Source organism: Atractosteus spatula, chromosome 8 (genome assembly GCF_055471065.1).
Source record: "Atractosteus spatula isolate fAtrSpa1 chromosome 8, fAtrSpa1.hap1, whole genome shotgun sequence".
NCBI lineage: Eukaryota > Metazoa > Chordata > Actinopteri > Semionotiformes > Lepisosteidae > Atractosteus > Atractosteus spatula.
In genome coordinates, this window is record NC_142713.1 from 52,878,142 (window position 1) to 52,902,199 (window position 24,058).

Consider the following 24,058-nt stretch of genomic DNA (forward strand, 5'->3'; position numbering starts at 1 on the left):
ATTGACAGACTGTATTGAAGTTTATGCAGCACTTATAACATCATTACAGAGGTAAAAAACAAATCCATTCTTATTACCTCATCCTGAGACTTCACCAAGGTGTGTATTGTACGTTCTCCCTTTTTCCCATCAATCATGTCTTTTCGTATCTACAAAATAACAAAGAAAATATTATTAGATGTATAAAAGGTACAGAGGCCATCGTGTCTTTGATTTCTTCCCTTAGGAAAAGTAAGATTTATTTCTTCAGTATTTGTTTTAAGAAATACTTGTGAAACCACCAGCAAAGCTGAAATGAGATTAAGCTCCCCCTACTGGTTGATGCATGTGATAGCCTCAAAAGAGCCACTAACCCCACCTACTCACAACAGAGCATCTCATTCAGATGTGGCTGTCTGTGTTTGTGCCCATGCTGGGCATTTTTATGAAGTGAGCAAATGAATCAATCTTGAATTTATTTTCACTTAGAGGATATCAAGTTTAATAATGTATTCAGCATTCTACAATGTTGCCTATTAACATTCAGTAATTCAAGTTGGTAGCTGTGTCAGCATGCATAGGCTGCAAAGGAATAAGTAAAGGTCTATTCCATGCTGAAAAGAGAAGAAAGAAAACCAATGTTTTGGCTGTGGAATGTTTTGGCTCACACCTGAAGAAGGCTCCACAGCCGAAACGTTGTGTTTCTTTTCAGCACTTGTTCCAAAGCAGCAGTCAGATTGCTTTTTTGTTTCCATCCAATAGCTCTAATTAAAGAAAATCACACAGAAGAAAAATCCGCAATGCACTCCTAAAAATACTCATATAATAATACAAATGATAAAGATCGCAATTAAGACCCAGTGCTGTTGGGTTATTTATTATCTGGCAAATGTGGTGCAAAATGCGATGAGGAATACCCACTTCCAGGCACACATTCCACCTGCCACACCTTACAACTCAAATACCATTTGAAATCCCAAGGTCACTTAACAAAAGATTTTACAGAATGGCCCCATAACTGGACCCTTTTCTCTGGACCCCATGCCTCTATTCCTATACTGTTAACTACCTGATTTAAACAAACATTGTCACAGTTCTCTTGAAAACCTGCTACTGTTATCCACGCCTATTCAACAGAAGCCACAGTACCACCCACAAATACAAACCCAGCAGAACCCATATGCACAGTCCAGCTATGTGAAAGTGCATTTGAAATAAGGAACAGGAGGCACTTCTTTATCCAAAGTATTGTTGGAATGTGGAACAATTGATACCTTGAGTTCTACCAAAACCAGGTGAGTGACATACTTGGATCAATGATCTGTTAACTACTAACAGGCTAGAAGGGTCACGCGTTATGTTATGGAAAAAAATGGGCCAAACATTTTAGGAGCATGTAGGAATGGTGTTGATTATAGAACAAGCCATCATTAAAGTCAATAGTGCCTCATTTCACCTCTCCCTACCCTGATTACACTGGACTTTCTGTCTGTGTTATCCCACTTTGAACTCTTCCTACCCATTCTCACAAATTTTCTTTTCTCTTCCCAATCCCCATCCTTTGCCTCATATAGTACTTCATCTCTTTCCTTCTCCTCTCTCTGTGCACCTGAAAGGCTTCACGGTCGTAAAATTATTTTTTTTCCTTTTGATTTCATTGTAGAATTTCCCTCGTCTTGTTTCTTCATAGTGTTTCGTAGAGCAAAAACACAGTAAGCACAAGGCTTAAAATGAATGTGATCTTGTTGGTAAATCCACGGTCATTTTACAAAACTTGTTGTGCAGTACCTGCACTTTGATGTCATTCTCCAGTTCAGCATCCAGGAAATCCAAGGTCACTGGCTCCTGGAATTTAGGGTTCTAAAGCAGGAAGGAAGATATAGAATGAACATGTTTAGTTTCTTGTAATTTTAACTGCAGTAACGTGAAATATGTATTTTAAACTATACTGTATATACCGTATGTAGAACTGTACTACACTGTTTAATGGTACAGTGAAAATTAGTTCCTTTGTGCAACAAAGCCCTATATATCTTTGGTCTTGAACATATAGTTAATACTTAGGATATATTTATTGCATATACATTACATACGTACAGTATACTGAGCACAATATTTAAGAAGAAAATTAGATAAACACTTCAAATAAGTATGATTGTTTGGTGCACATAACTGACAGAGAACAGCAGGTAAATGTTTTTTTTATTAATAATTTTGGACTGAATGATGTGAATGATAAAAGAAAGTAAACTAGTCAGGGAATGCATAAACATACCCAATAAAATGTGTACTGGTACCTATCTCCAAAATAATTTCAGCTGAATCAAATATAAATATTCTTATATTTATGCTTATATTTATTTAGTATATTCCTTAATTAAAGAGGAAAACTCAAGAGCACTGATCTAGGTTAGTGTTGATAATGCAGCTTTTGACTTTTTTTTTTACTTTGGCTATCAGATATTCAGAAATCATTATTTAATTCAGTAACCAGCACAGCACACAGTTTCAGCTACATTGTCACTTTGGCATTTCTTAAATACATATTGGAATGATAATATTTGTAATTAACCTCTACTGTAGCAATCCCTGGAAAAAAACAAACAAACAGTGAGATCACAGGGATTTAAAGTAAAAATTAATATATCCCAGAAGATTCTCACACTATTTGCACTGTACTCAGAGAAACAGATAAGGCTTCTTTTGCAAAGCTGTCTGACCCATTTCAAGTTTAACAGTACCACAGGATCTTCAATGACCAGGTAATTGGGACATTGAGTTAACATCTTATATGAAATATGGCATCTCCTATAGGCCAGTGTGCCCTCTAAACATGCTGGTGTACATTGGCGCAGTGGTTTGGAAATTCTGTAGCAAGAACAGTACAGTATTTATCTTAGAGCTCAAAGCACATCCCAGTGCTTTCCAGAGGAAGTCTGGCTTAGCTTCTGAGATCTGACATGATCAAGCTATAAGATGGTAGAACTCCCATCAAACCCCTTTTAAAGACTGCAACCAGAGACAGGGGACAGGAGCACTGTTTAACAAAACATCAGTCCTTTAACATGAGGGATATCAATACAATTATACAGCGCTTTTCTGGACACTCGACTTAAAGCGCTTTACAGACAATGGGTACTCCCCTCCACAACCACCACTGCGTGGGTACTCCCTCGTGGCTGATGCAACGGCAGCCATAGTGCTCCAGTACGCTCCCCACACACCAGCTCTCAGTGGGGAGGAGAACAGAGTGTAGCCGATTCAGAGATGGGGATTATTAGGAGGCCACGACTGGCCCCACTAACATCTCTTCCAGCATCAACCTTAGTTTTTCCCAGGAGGTTTTTCATCCAGGTACTGACCAGGCTCACACCTGCTGAGCTTCAGTGGGCTGCCAGTTGTGAGATGCAGGGTGATATAGTACTGTATGTCAGTGTAAATGTAAGTACAGTATACCCTATATGCCTACTGTATATGCCTTTCAATGCCTATGGGCATTGAATCTCTCTTTGTGTGTGTATAATCGTGATATTATAATCAGATAAGTTCACATCTGCTACTGCTTCAGAAGTCACCATCACACTGGACATGCAATATATTGTTTTATATTTTGGAGGATGGAAGAGGGCAGCTACTGTAAATCACCTACATGTTACGGTTGTGATAGAAATACAGTACCTGTGGATTATTATTTTATGTGGGAGTGTATACAGTAGAACCTAAATGCAACATAAGGAAAACATGTACGAAATGGTTCACCAAGGAAATTGTCTTTTCATTATTTACACTTGTAAAAGAGAAATGAAAATATGCAATGACATCAAAGAAAAATGCAGTGAAGTCACAGTTTCTTACATGCAATGAATAATGCAAAGAAACACCCCACCAAGCAGCATGCACAACATGACAGATGTAGAGAAAACGGGTTCAAGACGATTCGTCCAAACCATCAGGACATGGAAAGGGAAAAACAAAAAGTTAGAAGTAATGAAATGAAAACCAAACCTATGAATGACAAATCTTTAAAGGTAAAGTATAGAATCTTGCTTTGGTTTTATAAGATGCAATTGAATTTACTGTTAATATTGTACACGGTCATTTTTCAGCTGTCATTTATTTCAAAATAAACGCTGGGGGCACACACATCTCTTATGCAGAAACAGTTGACTACAGTCTCACTGAGGTTGTCTACTCTTCAACAAACTGGAAACTGTCTCTCCAGAACATTGTGTGTTCTGGAGTTTTACAATGATCATGTTCATCAAGAGGGAGTATGTTGTTATGTTTAGTACTTCTTCAGAGAGGTTTAAGGTTCTGCTTGAATTTACTAGTGGCTTAGACTTGTACATGAAATCATGAATATTCAATTTCTTTCTTTCATCATGCAATAAAAATCTCAGACAATTATCTGTGTGGAAAGCACAATATGCCCTATAGTTCTAAAAATCCTGACACGAATTTGCAATGTATAATTGAACAGCATGATGCTAAAAGTATGCATTGATGTGTATTATGTTTTAAAAGGAGGTTCATTTAAAAACTTTTTCAAGGAGACATCATATTTAGTAGCAATTTTCTATGTAAATATATTTGAAATGTATATTCTTTATAATTAAATTAGCTTAATTGTATTGGGCATGATGGCAATCACATTTAATAGAACTGCAATTTGTTTTCGGTGAGATTATGTGGAAGTTGTGATTCATTAGTAATTTTAACTGTTAATACATTATGACATGCAAATTAAAACAAACAGGAAAGCAGTGGATACCATACAAAACATATACTAAATGAAAGGGCTCATGCAATGCAAGATTCAAATCAAAGCATAAGTCAAAAATAAAAATATACTGTATAAAAGCAGATTCTTCATAAAAATCAGACTATTTTCTCACACAGGGTTTACACCTCATAACCAGACCTACATTCCCAGGTCCCATTTCCCTGAAAGATATATTCAGGTCAGTTTTGAAAAAGGTCCCATAATATAAGAACTAAAACTGATGATGATTTGCACAACAGCGTGAACATTGGGGCAATATATTATCATCAGTCAATCTTAAGCTGGATATCTGTCAGGGTCATGTCAGTGTTTATCTGTTCATATCATGTACTATATACACACACAGATATTTCTCATTACTGCTTTCAAGTCTAATTTTACATTTGTTTATTGTACAATATATACAACATTTTCTTTCTCATAACTGAATTACTGTGGTAATTTTCTAAGCATAACGTGAAGTACTCATTGCTACTGTAAATATTCCTGACTCATATGAATATGTTTTTCAGAATTTTTGTTGTTGTACAGTGCCTATGGAAAGTGAATGCATCCTTTATAAAGTAACACATTTTGTGGCCTGAAATCAAGGAGCATTAAACCAGAATTTATTTTACCTTTATTTACACATTGTAACACACATGTAAAGTAAAAGTAAAGTCTAAGTAAAAGCAGATGCTCAAAATTCTGAAAACATACTTTGAAAACGGTGTATAGATTTTCTATAGGCACTGTACCTTTGCCAATCTGATCAGCCTTATTTTTAAAGCTCCCATGTCTTGCTCAACATTAAAAACAAAGTTTCACAAAACGGAAAGGAAACAGTATCTAAAAGAATGTTAATTCAACAACTATATTCTTTGGATATTTTCATCAATATCAATTCTGATTAACAGCGTTTTTTGAAATTGAAAAGAAACTTTCCTATGTACAAATCATTTACTACACTGAAAATCAGCATGAAATATAATCTGTTAAAGCCAGCACACGTAATAAACATAACAGATGTATCAAAAAGTCTTAAGACTTTAGTTAAGGTTTTGAATGTTTTTTTTTCTAAGATGGTATAAACTGTACCTGTATATATTAATATGAGAAAGCACAAGTCTGACATTACATAGAACAGTATCATTTACACATTTGAAAACAGCTTCATTTTAAAAGTGTTATTTTCATAAAATTGTCTTTAACTTTTCAAAACTGTATTTTTAATACGCACTTTCATTTCATCCTGCATTTGGAATATATTAGAAGGGGAAAACACACCATACAGTACATTAACTAATTCACTTACTCTTACACTCTCCCCACCAAAACATTATAACCATTATGTCTATAGAACATTTCTATGAGAAACACACAACATTATTTAAATCAAATAAGCCTACATAATAAACAGCTGCTTAAAGGCTGTGGCAGCAAAGCACATCAGCTACAAAGCCTACCTTAGCAGCTGCCTGCATTGCCCTTATTTTCTGCTATAATGTGCTGAGTAAAGTATCATGCAACATTCCCTAGTAGAAAAGCCGTCTGCCAAAGCAGCTGGTTTTACAACAGTCTGAGCCTTTTTTTAATTTGGACAAACCAGGGGGAAGTTAGCTTTTACATGAATACTAGATGCTTGTCAGATGTACCTCACACTGTGATTAAGGTTGTGGTATGTCATTAAAAGGATGACAAAAACCACAGACTTAACAGAGATTAACTCGATGACAAGATCAGTTTCTCCTTTCATCTCAAAGAGCTGCTTTATGAGAGCTCTAATTGTAAATTTGGGAACAGTTAAAAAGAATAAAAAAGAGATTGATGTTTTTTTCATTTTTAAATGGATATAAATTATTATTTATTACAGTCAATACCCTTTACCAGAGCAGAATTTTACCACATTCAGATATTAAAGGCTTCACTGACTCTTATTTAAAGAGTACAAATGAATATGTATTAAATGTCTGGTTTTATGACACATCAGAAACATTTTGCTTCAGGATTCACATAAGGCTACACATCCCCCTTTTATCCGCCATTACCTGGAAAACAGGCTTCCATTTTCCCGTTAAAACCTTTGGGATTCCTAGACCAACTGGCTGAGATGGTGAAAAAGTGATATCCATATAAATAATACCCTTTGTTATACATTTAACACCTGTTGTGAGAGATTACAGTACTCATGTGGCAGACCATATTCTGTCCAAATAAGTTATAATCACATAGGAAATCTAAAGTGTAAAACCATGCCTTCTACTGAGATCATTAGGAGTAATAGCAGGGGAAAGTGAAAGTGCCATAAATTTGGGATTGGACTTTCAGTTGCACAGTTCATCGCTACAGCTACATTATACTACCTCTTAACAGGAAAAAAAAAACGTCTTGCTTAAAGTTTTGAGACTCGCACACTGTGTGACTCATTGCTAAATTAAAGCATTGAGCGTTTTCAGCTATAGAGACAATTAGCATAACTGAAAAGATGCTCTACAATCTGAAAAAAAAATGTTGTATTATAATTTGTCCTTTATTGATTCTATAAGTAAAGTTTGGAAAAGACTACTGAAGTTCCAGCAATCACTTGATCATTAAGCTACAAATTCAGGACTTTAGACATTCCTTCCCATCGTCTTTTTTCTACCAGTGTTCCCTTTGGCTCACCCATGTGGCCATCATTTTTCCCTTAAGCCAAGTATGTTTTAGACAAAATATGTCATAAATTTAACACTTTTTAACACCAAGGCTTATCTATCCACCATGTGGATGTGTCTCCTGAAATGTAGGGTACAACACCACAGATAGACAAGCTTGTTGCAGTGATACAGATACAGTAAAGGCAATTTATCACTGAATCTTAAGTCTTTTAGCAAAATAAAATTGCATTTAAATGCTAATATTGCCCATTATGTTCTCATTTTTTAATTTATTTTTCTAAAGTTCCCAAGTACAGAAAACCTAACAGTTACAATCATGTTGTAAATAACATTTTTTTATCACCATAATAAAGTAGATTTGTGAAGCTACCAAGAATAGTAAGAACATTTTTTCACTGTAGGATTGGAAACAACTGAAAAGGATAATCCCAAACTCATGGCAGGTCACACTAATCTACAACATACTCTCACCTCCTTGTAGGTAAATGCATATTTGTTATTAAGTTTGATCCTATGGATCCTTTTCTAGCAAAAGAGTAAAAGTTAATTAAATTAGATTGGTTATTAAAGTACATCCATTTAAATCACTTTGTGTGGCTGCACAAAGTTAGAAAAAGTGCTAATGCAAACTCTTTTTACATTCATATAACCTTTGTAAAACCGAGAAAGGGGATTTGTGACACCAACACACAGTTACATTTGGCTTATCTTTGCTGTTATATAAAACCTTTAAGGATGTTTAAGCTCTCAAAATGGTTTCAAAACATGCAGTACACTAGATTGGTGAAAGAGTGAAACATCCATTTAGTCTCACTTGGGGCTTCTGAAAAAAAAAGTGTTTTTGAAGTGGTACTTCATTTTAAACACTAGATTCAAGACATCAGAATACACAATAAATAGACATTCATTATCAGTAACTGTTAAAAGTCTTGTGGCCACTCCCAAAAATATAAGAATTGAATTGCTTATATTTCAATTTCCAAGTTTTGTGCATAGCTTTTTAAGTGTGAAGGCTATGTATTTGATGATATCAGCATCTCAAAACATAGGAATGTTGTGCAAAGAAATGAAAATACGGATTTTTGTATGTTACCTTAGTACTCTCTCAGCCTTCTCTATCAGAGAGAGAAAGTGGTGTGTGATAGTTGGAATTCGCTGTGTATTTCAGCAAATTTTGAAATATAATAGATACAGTAAATGGGGAAACTGAGGATCTGGTCAATTATACTGCTGCTATTTGCAGGTTTGGTATAAAACCTTTCCTTGTACGAATGGTAAACTGAATGTATGAATTTTTACCAAAACATGGTAAAACTTCTGGTAAAACACAAAGGATCCTTAATGGTATCTTGGGATTTCACTTTCTTACGAGAGGTTTTTGCTCATCTCCACCATTAAACTGAATTGCTAATAATGCTACGGAAATAAAAAAGTACATAATGTAAGGTTATAAGTTTCCATTAACTGAAAACAATTCACCCTTTTATAAACAGTCTAGTTGAGAACGTTTTACAGCAATGTCATAAATTACCTATATACACTGAATCACTAAAGATCACTAAAGGAGCTAATTTACTTATTCTCCTTGATAGGATTCTAGCTTTAGTTGCCTGTTGAATTGCAATGTTTATGAAGCACCTGTTGTAAACCAATTGTGCTGTACATCTAAGAGTAACATATACTGTATATACCCTGCCTTGTAAAAAATAATCTTTTTTATGAATAGTGTAAAAAGTGAAAAGTTATATCTCAAATGTTGATGAGTCCATACAACAGACATTGTAGCATTACTTATTATATTATTGTTCAGAGAATCTTCTCATCTTGGAATTTGTTCAGTATTTATCAAGGTATACATTATAAACCAGAGGGAAGTGCCTGCAAGATTACATTTCTCCAAACAAGTTGAAAGAATTGTGGCTTAATATAAAAATGTCTAGCTAAATTCCTTATATTTCATAGTTTATACAGGACTACATATATTTTCTGTTCAATGTTGCATTTTGCTGCACTTAAAAGACATTTGTTTTAAACTTGCTTCTTGTTTTTGTATTCAGTGTAAAAAAGAGTTTTGTGTAACTTGTGTCCGGAAAAACAAAAATACTTTTTCAGTAAAATGATAAATATTGCAACATAATAAAGCTGCCTATTATTACAACACAGACTAATCATTAATCATTTAATATAGTCAAATCATATTTAAATATACAGTCATATATTGACTATAAATGAAATATACAGATGGTTAAAGATATCCAAAACAGAAAGATAATCTGCCAAAACTGAAAAGAGAAGTTAACCCATGGAACTGTCCTCTATAATGAATTTTAAGGTCTCAGTAGTTCTAAATTGTCTACATTTATTATTCATTATAACTCAAGAAACATCATGGGTCTCTCATTTCCCCCCTCCTTATAAAGACAAGTATAAATATGTAGGGGAATATCACGTGAAACTGAGGTTTTCTGACAAAGAATGAGTAATGTGTGAAGAATGCACTTTGTTTAAAACAGGAATAGCCTATAAAGTTACTTCGGTAAAAAAGCCAAAAAATCACATACCTTTGGCTGGAGATTGGGATGAAGCAATACATAGCCATTGGGGTCAATGGCAAAATAATATCCATTAGGACCAATCTAGAAAAGAAGTGTATAATAATAATTATAGTCACTTTTTGTACATGGACCACCCGAATCCCTGTCTCTTGTTATAATATAATTGCACAAACCTTAAATGAAATTTGACTTATTCAATAGAATACACTAACAATACTAACTCTGGAATAAAAGGCCTTTGTAGTAATACACAAAATACACATTCCATTAACATGTTCGCATCTGGAAATACTTAACGTTAATCTCGAATCATAATCATTAAAGCTGAAAAAACATATAATCCCAGCTGTGTGTATTTTTTAGACAGCAGTACAGTTTTTTTCACTTTCTTCTGCAAATTAAAGACATTTCTGATAAAACCAAACAGTAAAAAAGACAGAAAAGCAGGAATGTTTTTTTTAAAAAAGCACCTATTACTGTAAAGAACGTGAATGCACAGACCATGAATCACTTAAAGCTGAACTACATTTAAATTCTGCATTTAACGAACGGACACAAAGTTTAAATGAGCTAGAATACTTATACAATAAATTGCTACTTTCAGGTTCTCGAGATTTTCACTTATAAATCACTACGATAACACTTTCTGCATTTGCTGAGGGATTCTTGCTAGGCAATTATCTGATTAGTGCTATAAAAAAGCTTTTATTGCTTGTTGGAAAAAAAGCAATTTTGGCTCTGTAATCATGTTTTTATTTTTTGTTAAATCTGAATAATCTTAATCTAAATCTGATAAGACACTTGACTGAGAATGTCTCCTAAACAATAAGAGAGGAATGCCTATTTAGTATTAGTAATACTGTTAAGTATCCACATCAACATTTGCATATTAAATATTTATACCTACTGTAAAGCGTGGTGTGAGCCTCTTTATATCATCAAGGGACACATCAATTGCCATTACTCCCAGAATGAGCTGGTTCTGGTGCTTAAAAAGAAGTTAAAGATTGTTAGAAGTGTATCACTGCTTGTGCTGATTTTTTAAAAAATGTCAATAAATTGATAGTCATGACTCCGTCAGAGAACTCCTAACCAAAAATGTGTGCATGGGTGCATGGAATGAATATTTATTTGCACTTATATTGGGCTCTTCATCTAAACGGATCTGAAAGTGGCTCACAGATAGGTGGAGACCTGCTAATGTACAGCACCCACCTGGGTAACCCGTGTCAGCAATTGAGGCAGAAGCATGAGATCAGCAACTGCAGGTGAGCCTGCAGCCACATCACCCTGCAACTCACAGCTGGCATCCCAGGTATGAGCCTGGTCAGTACCTGGATGGGAGACCTCCTGGGAAAAACTAAGGCTGCTGCTGGAAGAGGTGTTAGTGGGGCCAGCAGGGGGCGCTCACCCTGCGGTGTATGTGCATCCTAATGCCCCAGTATAGTAACAGGGACACTATAGTGTAAAAAGTTGCTGTCCTTCGGATGAGATGTTAAACTGAGGTCATAACTCTCTGTGGTCATGAAAAATCCCAGGGAGATTCTCAAAAAGAGTAGGGGCGTAACCCTGGCCTTAATCAATCATGGCCTCCTAATAATCCTCATCTATAAATTGGCTTCATCACTCTGTTCTCCTCCCCACCGAGAGCTGCTGTGTGGGGAGCGTACTGGTGCCCTTTGGCTGTCGTTGCATCATCTACAGTACGTGGATGCCGCACATTGGTGGTGGAGGGGAGCCCCCATTACCTGTAAAGTGCTTTGAGTGGAGTGTCCAAGCGCTATATAAGTGTAAGGAACTAGATGGGGCAGTGAAGTTAGAAACTGCCTCACCAATTGAAATACTGAAGTAAGGCCAGATTGTACAGGCCCAGAGTGGAATATAGCCAAGGTACTGGGACTAATACAGCTGCTCTTATGAACAGTGCCACGTGATCTTTCATGACCAAGTAGTCAGGATCAGGTCAGGTTTAACGTCTTGTCACCTCCTACAGCACAGTGTCCCTGGTCCCTGAACATGGATTTTTGGTTGGGAAATTCTGGTGCAGAGGGAAGAGTGACACCTAATGGCCCACGAGCACCACTGACAGCAGCGGCCTGTTTGTTACTTAGAGGACTCCCATCCGAGTACTTTCTGAGACTATAGGTGGTAATGCTCCAATAACGCAGAACAAGTGTGTCTTTGAAACTGGGGTTCTAATACGATACTTTTGTGTGATTGAACAAAAGAACATACAGTCAAAACCATTATGCACTAGAGGAGGCCAATCTAGCCCATTCGGTAGTTACTGTAGTAGTTAATTCATCCGAGGGCCTCAACCAGCTGTTTTCTGAATGGAGCCGAAGTATTGGCTTCAATCACCAATGCCCAGGAAGCCTGTTACATACTCTTACAACCCAAAGAAATGCCTCCTGTTCCCTGTTATAAATGTACATCCACGTAGCTTCCACTTCTGGCCTTTGTTTCTTGTTTTACTGGTGAGTCAAGATATTAGAAAGTACGCTTCAAAGCATGAAATCAGTGCACTCTCTAGGAGGCAGTAGAATAAAATAAGCAAATAAATATCAAAAAGCCACCGTCTTTTTTTTTTGTAAAACGGATTTGCAGACAGGCAATGGCAACAAGATGATTTAGCTCGTGTTGCTGTTGTTGTTGAATATAGTTTTCGTGCGGAATATATTCAGGTTCCACAAGCCCGATGCCTAAGTTCTGCTATTTGTTTGTTCTCTGGCACATTTCCGACCATATTGAACACTAACATGAAATCAAAGAACAAAAAAAAAAAAGGTTTGACAGTGAATGTTTCCGTTTGTCTTCTGGGATGCAGGCAGAGAGCTGCTGTGTGATTTGAAGTCTGAGAACATGTTATCTAGAATGACCTTTCGGGGACATATTGTGATGTCTGAGAGATCCCAGAGGCTGTACAGTAGTTTGTGCATGTCTCCATTCGACATAGTGCAAGATTGGAGAAGGGTTAAAGTCCAATATTTTAGATGTATCTAGTTTTATCTCCCAATATTTTACCTTGGGAATATGCTAGTTTCATGGCTTGTGCTACATCACACTCACGTGACAATGGTGGGTAAATTGAAATTTTTGTAAACTAACAGCAAACCTAAACTACAGTATGTTATGCATGTGTAACTGTCCATGATAGAAAATTGTATGCTAAAACACAACACTCAGCATGAAGAGGTCAAGGCCAGTACAGAACACACAGCGGATGTCTGATTAAACAGACTGTCCTGTTTACTGTAGAATTAGCAATATTATTCTCTAGGAGAGGAAAAAAGCAGTAACATTTATTTAGTACTTGACAGTTTTATCAAAGTGTTTTTCCAGTAACTCCTGGCAGTGCACATACTTTGCATTTGAACACTTTTGATACAGTTAAATTGAAATTAAACTTTCATTCAAAATAATTTTCCCTCACACTTATTGGTTATTAGCTTAGCTTGTACCTTTCTTTTACATGAATAAACATTACAATTGTAACAGATTTACACGTCTTGATATTTAGCACAAAGCTCTCTCTCTATCGCACGTACTGTAGTTAGCAGAGGAACATTGTAGAAAGGTATTACAGTCCTTGAGGAACTTTTTGGGATTCATTTTAATATGACTATGTATTATCTCGAAAGACAGGTACCTTTGTTTGACCGCTGTTGTCTTTTATCTCAGTCTTATTGAAAACTGGCAGTGTCCCCGTGATAACGAGGCCAAGATCCTGTTGTGCAAAGTAGAAAAAGTCAATACAAAACACACGTCAGAAAAATAAGAAAGCAGACAATTAAAACAGTGATTTATTTAAATAGTAACGTATTTTACTGGGGCTAACCAACTATTATACTGGAAAAAAGGTTGAATTTCTGAAAAGCAATAAAGGGTTATAAATGCTCAGTTTCCTATTACAACAGACATTTTTTATTACAAAACAAAAATGTATTGCAAATAGTGTCCATAGATGTATGGTTTGAGAACAAGAACTGCGAACATCCTTCTGAATGACAGCTTCACTTCACATCCCTTCATCTTCCAGTAACAAGAGAGAAACAGCAACAGAAATCAGGTCAATAGCCCTGTGATCACTGATAAGACAGTAATTGAGGGCAGTCACTTGCTTCTGCTTTCTCGGAACTTCACTTTTTGTATAATATACAGTAACCGTTGTAAAAATGTATTTTTTTACATTTTCATATCACGAAAATCCTGTAATGTGAGCTGAAACCAATGTAAACAGTTTATTGTTAGGAATGTATACTGTACAGTACAGTATGCATGTCTGTACTGTACATTGTCAGAGTCCTTCAGAAATAACAGGACCTAAAAGCTGACCTTTGTAAAGCAATTGTCTACCACATTATTGCTGAAGAAATACAGAAGGACTCCAAGTTGTATAGTTTACAAACTGCACCCCTGCAAAATAATTGCAAAATAATAATGCAAGATAATCTTCCAAAATACTAGCAATGCAGTACACACAGCATTTTGATCTACATCTGATACTTTATTATTAAGCAGTCCATAAAGCTAATTAAATAAATAGTAAAGGCACTATGTAAAATAAAGTTTAATAGATACGGTTAACTGTACTGTTTTTTTTCATGTGAAACATAATAAAGAGAATTTGCATTTATACTACTGTATATTAAACTAAAATTGTGTTTGTGGAATTTGTTTTTCAAAGAGAATGAAGAGTGAAATAAGATCCAAAAAAATAATAAAACCACAAACCAGCGCATCAAGATAGACATTTGTCCATTGTACTTGTTTGGCCTTTTTATCAGCCAAAACCATTGGCCTTCCCAACACGTCAAGGTACTCCTGAAATAAAAAAAGAGTTGCTTCTTCAACCTTTAGAAATAAATGTGTATGCATGGGAAGATTCAAGTCACAGCTAAAATATTTTAATGTTAACCTGTGACTTGCAAATACAAAAATCTAAGGTGTTTGATATTATTAAACTACTATGAATTAAAATGACATTCTTTAGAAAAAGTGCACACTAAAGTCAGGAAGGTCACTTAGCAAAGCTGATATCAACCTTGATAAAGTAGTTTTAAGCAATTAAGCACCTTGTTACAAAAATGAAATATTTTCACAATATTTTAAAATCAAACAGAAATTGATTTTACTTCAGTGCAGACAGATTACTACAGTACACGCAAAGAAAAAAAAGATAAAACAGCAAAATTTACAGATATGGCCAGTCATAATGAGAACAGCCAATGTTACTAAAGTTTGGTGTTTAAACACCAGTTTGGTGTTTAAACATGAACAGTACAACCTATTTCACTAAAAATCTGTAAAAATAGTAAAATTTGTTTTACACAGTACCTGTGTGTTGATCCTTATTGCTCCAATGGAAGGAATTTCATAGTAATATCCTAAAAAAACAACATACAATTTAGTTTCATGCATCGTATAATTATTCTCTTCTTTGTGAGATGCATATGGTAAACCCACATAATACAAGAAAAGTTAGGAGTATACAGTAATAATTAATAGTTGCCATTGTCGTGACTTAACACAATAAATCAAGTTCTGTATAGAGCATTACTATAATAAGGATGTCATTGTTCTGTATGGGACGCCTTAAATCCTATACATACAGTATAAAACTCCCTACAAAGCCTAGACTGATGATTGACATTGAATAAGCAGCCATTGTAGTAACTGGTCTGTTGTAAAACTGAGATCTGTCCACCTAATGATCCATAAAAAAAAAATCCATCTCCCACACTCCCACAAAAGCATGCCATCAACACATCAAGAAATAGCTATGAGCCAAGATCAATCATTTAACATTATGATAAATCACATGATGAATTATAATACAAAAGCTGAACAGTGGCATTAAGCATTTTGAAACAAAAACATCATGTCGAAAAAGTGCGTTTATGAACAGCACACCAGGCATTGTCTGATGGATATTTAAGAATTTTGGGCAACCTGTAAATATTCATTATGGGCAGTCTTTACTTCATATATGAAATGATACCTTTATTTGCACAGGCCATCCACTGTATCGGTCCTTTATCATAGTTGTGCTGACCAACAGAAAAAGTAAATACACGGACCTAGAGAAAATAAAACGAATTCTATTAAACACATTAAAATGTTACTTCCATAATTGTTTATAAATTTACGTAAAATGTAGGAAAAGAAATGCAGAATTTTCTAACATTTATACATCAAAATGTTAAAAATACAATAGTATGAGTATCACATGTATCAAAAGTATTAGTGTAAAAATATATTTATATCTAACCACACAAGGCAAGTCGGGCCCCGACTAGCTCTGTTGGTAGAGCATGAGACTCATAATCTCAGGAGAGTGGGTTCATGTCCCACATCAGGCGCCAGGTCCTCCATGTTGGAGGTTGGGCACATGGCTAACAACCCTGTCTTGTAAAAAAACTAATGTTGCTGCCCCTACATGTCAGAAGGCATAACGGGCAAAACATCCATCCACACAAGGCAAGTTTTAATAACACTATATTTCTTCTACTGTACCAACATTTCTATTGCCATTTGGGTATAAAAAAGAGCCTATGCACAGAAGCAATCCAATCAGTGCCATTCATATTCATTGACGAATCGTCAGACGTTCACAAAGACAATTTGTGACCTCCACAACTCTGCTGCCAGCAATGAAAAAAATGAACCTCAGCAATATTCATAGTCAAGAAGCTCAAGGCTTGTGGGGTGATTGCAAATGTCCTTCATGAAATGCAGTTTGAAAAGATAATCCAGGTCTATAAGCAATATTCTTTAAGAAGCTTTGGCATAATCAGATTACAACACCTCCAATGGATGAGAGTAAAATCTTGGTGTCTGGTTAAATTCCACTTAGGGTCTTGCGCAATCTGGTCTAGAAAAGTCCCCTAATGTAGCATTTTCTCAATTCATATCCTGATCTATAGTTAAATGGAGCTGCTGTCACATGTCACCCAAATGGGTGCTGTACTTAAATAGCAGATGGAGAGGGTCTCCTCCTGAATGTAATGCCCTTTGGGATCCTTTGGGATGGAAGATTCTATCTACACTTGAGGAAATATGATTTATAAACAAAACTTACCAGGGCATTCTAACAAATAATAATAGCGCCTTCTGTTAAAAAGCTCAAGCTTGGTCACAAATGGCCTTCAAGAAGGATAAGAATTCAAAGCACACGTCAAAGTTTACTGTATGACAAAATGATTAAGGTAGCTAGTGACACGGCTCAGACCTTAATATCATAACAAGCTCCATCCTGAGCACTGAGTGAGTGCTACTCAATATGTCCCTATATGTCCATATTTTTGACAACTCTTAACGATATACTATTGATCCTTTTAATGCACAATACTGATGTTCACGAATCATAGTACAATACACTATAGAAAATATATTTTGTGTGTGTTTTATCAAAATGCTGAAAAGAATGCACCGTAAGTGCATTTAGATAGTAGATTAAAAAAAGATCCTCCTATTGCGATGTAAACTGCAGAGGCTGGCATGATGCACTGTGCAATTAAAATTGTAATTAAAGCAGAACAACTCCTTTAGGCGTTAGGTTCAAATCCTTTATTCGCATACATACACGCAAAATCAAAGCAAAATAAATAAACAGAGAAGCACCTCTTCTGAAAATATGACTTTCACACACATTTCTGTCTGGCAGACAGCTACTGTACACATCACAGACTAGGAAACAAGGAGCCCTTCTGGGGAAGGGTGAACCAGATGTCATTTTATTGATGTGACAGTGTGGTGCCGCTGATGAACAAGGAAGAGAACCAGAATCGATCTGCCACTCAGAAAACACAATTAATTGGGGGTGGTTTAAATGATTGAAATGTAGAGAAGTGCTATACAGTTTTAATGAACCTCAAACCAGGCAGCTCAAACACTGTGTTTAAACATGAAGTGGGACAATAAAAAATCAATTGAACTATGCAACCATCCTTTAAAAGCCAATATTGTGCTACTGGAATAGGTTTTTCAAAAAGAAGTCCATTTTTCAAAGACAAATAGCATGTGGATCCCAATCAGTGAAAAAAGAAACAGTGACCCATTCCAGATTATAGAAACTATAGTTGTTGGGGGAAAAACAGAACAAGTAAATGTAAAAAAGTCTTGAGTATGCCAAACAAATGTACAGACAAATTTTAAAAAAATCAAAGAAGAACTGCTTTTACTCAATGGATCTTCAAAATCACATCAGTGCTCCTGCTTCTAAGTATAGTTCTACATTACTGTCCACAAATGTTAAGAGCGAGATGCAGGATGTACACATTAATAATGTCAAGGCCTGCAGGTGTACTGCCCAAGGTCAAGTCCTCCTTACAGTACAGTATGTCACTTTCCAGACCATTATTCCACTGAAAACCCTTCACCACAGCCCGCAAGTCGCCCAGACAAGATTTGAACCTGCGATTTTCAGGACATATCATAAGCTCTAGCTGCGATCCTTAAACTAAATAAGACAGTCGAGAGACTGGAGGATGGCATTTTTACTTTGAAATGTCCAAAGTTTCAAATAAAATTGTAAAAAACAATAATGTACTATTTGTAATGCAACAGATAGCCAAACAATATTTAATATGTTATTGGTATTGATCCAATTATCTGCATCTTATGAACAATTTATATCCATGGCATTCATGTTATCGATAGTGTCAGTTTCTGGTACTAAAATCTACTTACCTTCCTCTCTGGGTTGTATTCTTTAAAAATCTCTTCAGCCCTTTCTTCTCCTCCGTCAGTGAAGAGCATAATTATTTTGTTGCAGTGTGCACGGGAACCATTAAACTGAAAGATATTCAAAAAATGTTTTATTAATTCCAGCAGGGGTTTTGAAAATCTCATCTAGCTCTCAAACATCCATCTGTCCATTTTCTAACCACTTTCTCCAATAGAGGGTCTCTGGGGAGCTGGAGCCTATTCTGACAAGCACTCTCAAACAAGAATTTGGTAAATATCAAGTGTTGCTCTGCAGAGTAAGTATTTTTCAAAAAGGTGGTTTGAAAACGCTCCTCACGGACATTACAAACTCTAAGTTTAAAAAATAAAACAGGAAAACGCATCCCGGAATCATGTCTTTGGCACAGTAAATGAATTAAAAATTTCTGAAATTGTTAAATTAATATATATATATAGTACAGTAAAGAATGTAGTTGGTATTTTCAACAAAATCCGAGACATTAAAATATGAACGCATCAAAATAGGAAATTTTAAAGTTTAACTCAGCCAGAATTTGAACACAGTATTGTTGCAATATTGTGTACATCCAGCAGGTGGCAATGCTTCATAATAATGCACAGTGACGGTGTGTCTGATTCAACTAAAGGTGGCTTTATTAATAACAGAGTTCTTACTGGAAGTCAACATTAATAACAGGGTGGATCTTTAAATTCTATTAAACAACAGGAAAAAAATCCCAGTGTGGAAACTGTGAAAAGACATTTCTACATTGCACCACTTTACAAAATTCACTCTTTACCATTAAGTTATTCTCCTGCTGTTTTTCCATTAAAAACAAACTTGGGTTTCCTACACTGTCAGCAAACACAGTGATTTCTAGATTTTCTTAACACAAATGTACTGCATTGTGTTTTCTTCAGTACATCTGTTGCTGCCTTTTGGTTATAAACACAGCAAAGGTCTGCAGTTGGAAAAAAAAATTGATGCTACAATAGGACTGTGAAGCTGCTGTTGGACCCTGAGAGACAGATATTCTTGGACAAAGAGTGCAGACTGTCAAAGATAATACAAGTGATGCTATGTTATAATTTAAATGCTTTGGAACGGTTCTGAAAAGCCAAAAAGAAGTTTTTGCAACCACTTCAGAAGTAATCAAACCAGGCCTACTCAACTTGCACTCCTCTCATCCACTCCATTACATAGTTTTGCTGCAACCAACTCCTTAATTATTTGGTTGATAGCAAGCAGATTCAATACAACAATACAAAATGACACCTGAAGAAGGCTCCACGGCCGAAAAGTTGTGTTCTCTTTCTTCTTTTTTTTCAGCATGGAATAAACCTATTACTAGTTCCTTTGCAGCCTACGCATGCTGATGCAGCTCCCCACCTGAACCTTCAAACACGTCAAGCGTTTTTTTTGCATTTACATGGCGGTATGGGTAACACAATGGTAAACATTGTGCTTATAAGCTATGTACCATTTCATTTTAATTGAATGTAATCTTTATATCTTTCATTATTTTTTTCTTAATTTATGTCTGTGAACTTATTTTTAAAGTAAAAGGTATATTATATTTGAACATTTCTGTGATGTGTGACTGAAGACTATTGAAGAAGCAGTGTAACCTTATTTAACGTCCAAGTTTCCAAGGTAGACGTTTTGTCACTAAAGCTAATAGCTTCCTGTGACAAAATAGCATAGCCGCAGAATTTGGTCAAAGCAACTTGTGACAAATTGAGTGACTTCTACAGCAGGTCAAGAAATCCCCAAACTTTGTAGTATGTCATGTTAATTCCTCTGACAGAGAGGTCAAGACTGACAACATCAGACAAGTACTGATGTGTAAGCTCTGTTTTCTACATGTACTCTGTAAACCTATCTGATTTCACACTGGCTTCTGATACTACTAAGAAGAACATGGAAAGCACTTACTTCTGAAAGCTGTTCAAAGGCAAACTTGAAACCCTTCTTATAGTCGGTTATTCCTTTTGCTGTGATATTTTGAACATCGTCTTTTAACTTCTTTTTGTTTCGAACATTAGCTTGAACGAGATGGTGGAAGCAGCCAACATAGTTCGCGTCTTTATTGAACTGAAACAAAAAAAAACAATGCATTATTCAACACACCCTACCGTACTGTATTTGTGCCGTCTGCTTTCAGCAGGCTTGTTAAAAACTGGATTAGACTTTCTAACTAAATTGCAGCTCAGTGGAATAAAGAACAGTTTTGAAGTTTAGAATTACTTGGCCCATGGTAGTTACAATGTTTTGGTCATTTTTGCTTGGCTGCTTTGGAATTTTTCTGGTTCTGCTCAATTGCCTCCAGCGTCTCTCATTTCCTTCCTTGGATTCTCCCACAATCCATATTCTGATGACGTCCATGTGACGAATGTACCGCTTCCTGACCCACTTGGGCTTTGACCCTGGTCTTTCTGGTGCTCTGAATAGCAGTTCCACTCCTAGATAAAGTATAGGACCAAGTCTTCCTCCACAGATGAATTCGACATGACATCTGTTCTGCTCTGCTCTGCCCCTGCCAACCTTCAATCATGGTTGCTACCTCGCTATAGACAAAGTTCAGTTCCATTGTACCAAAAGATCAGGTCCTACTCTAGTCTACAGTTACACTACAGTATGTAGATTTCGGGGGGGGTTGATGTCACTTCTGTGAGCCTTGTTAGATTATACTTCTTTCCCATCTACTGTAACTCTGTCTTTTATAGATATACAGTATAACTGACCATTTCTGTACAGATGCAATTTAAGATCCTTGTTCTTCCCTACCTTTCCCTTCATTTCTCTGCCTCAAAGGTGTGAAACATTTTGTACAAGTAACCTTGCAGGACGATATTGCATGAGAAAAAACAGATTTTGACATTCATGCAAGAATTGTGAATGGGGGAGAATGAAGGGTCTCTGTGGACCTTATTAAGCCATAAAGACAAATGAGGAGGTCAATTAATTTATCAGTAAAAAACTATCTTTCTATATTCATAATAGCATTTCTATTAAATGAAACCTACTAATAAGTTTTTTTTTTTATTAAACTGTATATAGATGTTTCATTTTAATATGAAAACACTTGGTCATAATAGTTTTACGCAAATCATTTCCTAAGAAATTCTGTCAAAGTTTAGTTGATCCTCAATATTTACAGATCTGAAGACAACCCGGTTTTGTTTTTGTACTTAATTGTAACCATTAATCAACAGCATTAAAATAAACAGCAAGTACTGTTTCCCCTCATTGTACAATGATTTAAATTTCTGAAAAGGCACATTCACCAGGACATACAAGCATTCTCTAAAATGCTATGAAATATCTCAGGCTGCCACATAACTATTACAAATCTTACCAAAAGGACGACTACCTTATTTTTTTGTGCTACACATGACACTTGAAAACACAATTCTAGATATTAATGATGAAAGAAATCTTTTGATTTGTCTCTCTATAAAAGAAACTCTTGACACCGAGAAGCAGGCGCTGCATTAAATGCAAGGAAAAATTCTCATAAAAATACAGGGTGCATCTGTGAGTCATTTTATCAGTGGCTGTTCTAAGTTCACAGCAGGCACTGTCAAAACACACGGGGCTGTGCATGCATGAGCTGAAAAGGAAGTTATATCCATATTGTGTTGATTAACAACTGTGAAGAAAAAGTGCAAAACAGAAATTCAGTTGCCCCCCGTGTTCTGAGTTAAAGGCATCCCTAAACCACGCAAAACATGTCTGTTACACTGTAGAGCTATAATTTAGCTTGGGAGTTTGTCAATGACATTTGAAATCAATCTGTTTACAAATGAACAGGAAAGAACCTAATCCCATGAAGGGAAAATAAACGTAATTATTCATAATGATGGTGAGTGTCTTTACATAACAGCACATTCTGACTGTAGATAAAAGCCCCGTCTAATATAATCTTGTTTTTTTTGTTGTTTTAAGATCCATGTACAATATGTCAGGGATAATATAAGTGCAGATAAATAAAAATTAAAATAAGAACACTTTGCATTATGACACTCGTTAGCTAATGAATGAAGTGGAATTCAAAATGCTTATTATAACATCCAATTAATAGTGTCTTTCTGCCCACTGGCATTCTTCTCTGCAAACATCTCTCCATTATTATCTGAGTCAGCAGATGATTGCAAATGGGGAGCATTACATAGAATTAGAATTATGGCCATGTAGCTACTGTATGATGATGTTTTATAATTTAATAGTGAAATGAAACACCATATTTTATATGTAATTTAATGTACTATGACAGAAGGACTCTGCAAAGGACTGGTGTCCTGCCCAGGGCGTATCCTGATTAGTTGTTGATAAAGAATAGAAAAGTCAGAAAGCGAGACAATAAATAATGTTGAAGTCACTCACCATCATTAAGTAATTATAATGTTAACTTTAGGAAATCTCTAGTATTTGAAATACAGTGCCTCCAAATACTGCATTCAATTTGATTAAAAGAGACTACAGTATATTAATTAATCTCTAAAGCTTGTGATTTATGTCCTGAAAGAATTTATACCACAAAAATCCCTTTAATTTGTTCAGGGGTTTGGGTGATTTTCATCTATTCAAACAGTGCCTTGTAGCTGCCATATAATATTTTACCTCTGAATTCCCCCTCCCTTTGGTTAAGACTGGAAAACTTTGAAAACATGTCACTGAGAGAACAATCGTTGACTTTTCATGTACTGTACTTTTGTCTGTAGGTTTAAAAAAATATTTGGTTTACTTTCGGCTAGTTTCAGACAACAATCAGCACCTTCATGCATTTTTAAATTTACTACGTTAACTGAATGCAAATGATAGACTTTTCAAGTTGACTGAATTGCTAAAAAGGCTCAAATCCTATTTCAGTCTCGTCAAAGGTCTTTTCAGAATCTGTGTTTCTTCTTACTTGGCTAGACGTTATATGTGATGCACATACCCAGGTAAGAATTTTACGCTATTTTAAATTGGTTAATAACTGACTGAATTACCAAATCTACTCAAACACTTCGTACACACTCCCATTAGGAACTGTAAGAACAACTGTATGCAAGTACTGGGAAAAAGCCGTTTTTCTTCTTACAGTAATAATTTTATCACATTTATATATTATAATTATCTTCTGATAGATACTGTATATATACTGTATCTGTATCATTTATCCACATAAAATGGACGCCAATGAGTGCTAATCACTTATACATTGCACTTGGAAGGTTTCCCTGAGCCCTCTAACTCTGACGCAGTTTCTCAGGGGATTAACCCTTCTGATCCTATTACTGTAGCCCTGTATACAAAATGAAACTAGTAAAGCTGGATTAAATTCCATGAGAGGCCTAATCTAATAAACGCCATTATACTGCACTGCTCATTTCAACAAAAATAGGTCACAAAGCTACTTAACAAGTAATGT

The 24,058-nt window shown here is 35.6% G+C and overlaps 1 protein-coding gene across 7 annotated transcripts in view; it reads right to left on the reverse strand.

Annotated features, from left to right (window-relative positions):
- cacna2d1 (calcium voltage-gated channel auxiliary subunit alpha2delta 1) overlaps window positions 1-24,058 on the reverse strand; it is a 244,803-nt gene that overhangs the window by 38,443 nt on the left and 182,302 nt on the right. For 5 of the 7 annotated variants that reach the window (XM_088923199.1, XM_088923198.1, XM_088923202.1 and 2 more), the window contains 11 exons: window positions 20,578-20,736; window positions 18,645-18,749; window positions 15,955-16,033; window positions 15,291-15,340; window positions 14,688-14,777; window positions 13,603-13,680; window positions 10,861-10,941; window positions 9,960-10,034; window positions 6,790-6,846; window positions 1,768-1,839; window positions 78-149 (listed from right to left, as the gene is read on the reverse strand). In XM_088923199.1, the coding sequence (XP_088779325.1) occupies window positions 78-149; window positions 1,768-1,839; window positions 6,790-6,846; window positions 9,960-10,034; window positions 10,861-10,941; window positions 13,603-13,680; window positions 14,688-14,777; window positions 15,291-15,340; window positions 15,955-16,033; window positions 18,645-18,749; window positions 20,578-20,736 (918 nt within the window). The remainder of the gene's footprint in view (window positions 1-77; window positions 150-1,767; window positions 1,840-6,789; window positions 6,847-9,959; window positions 10,035-10,860; window positions 10,942-13,602; window positions 13,681-14,687; window positions 14,778-15,290; window positions 15,341-15,954; window positions 16,034-18,644; window positions 18,750-20,577; window positions 20,737-24,058) is intronic. The other 2 variants (XM_088923201.1, XM_088923200.1) reach the window with 1 other exon arrangement.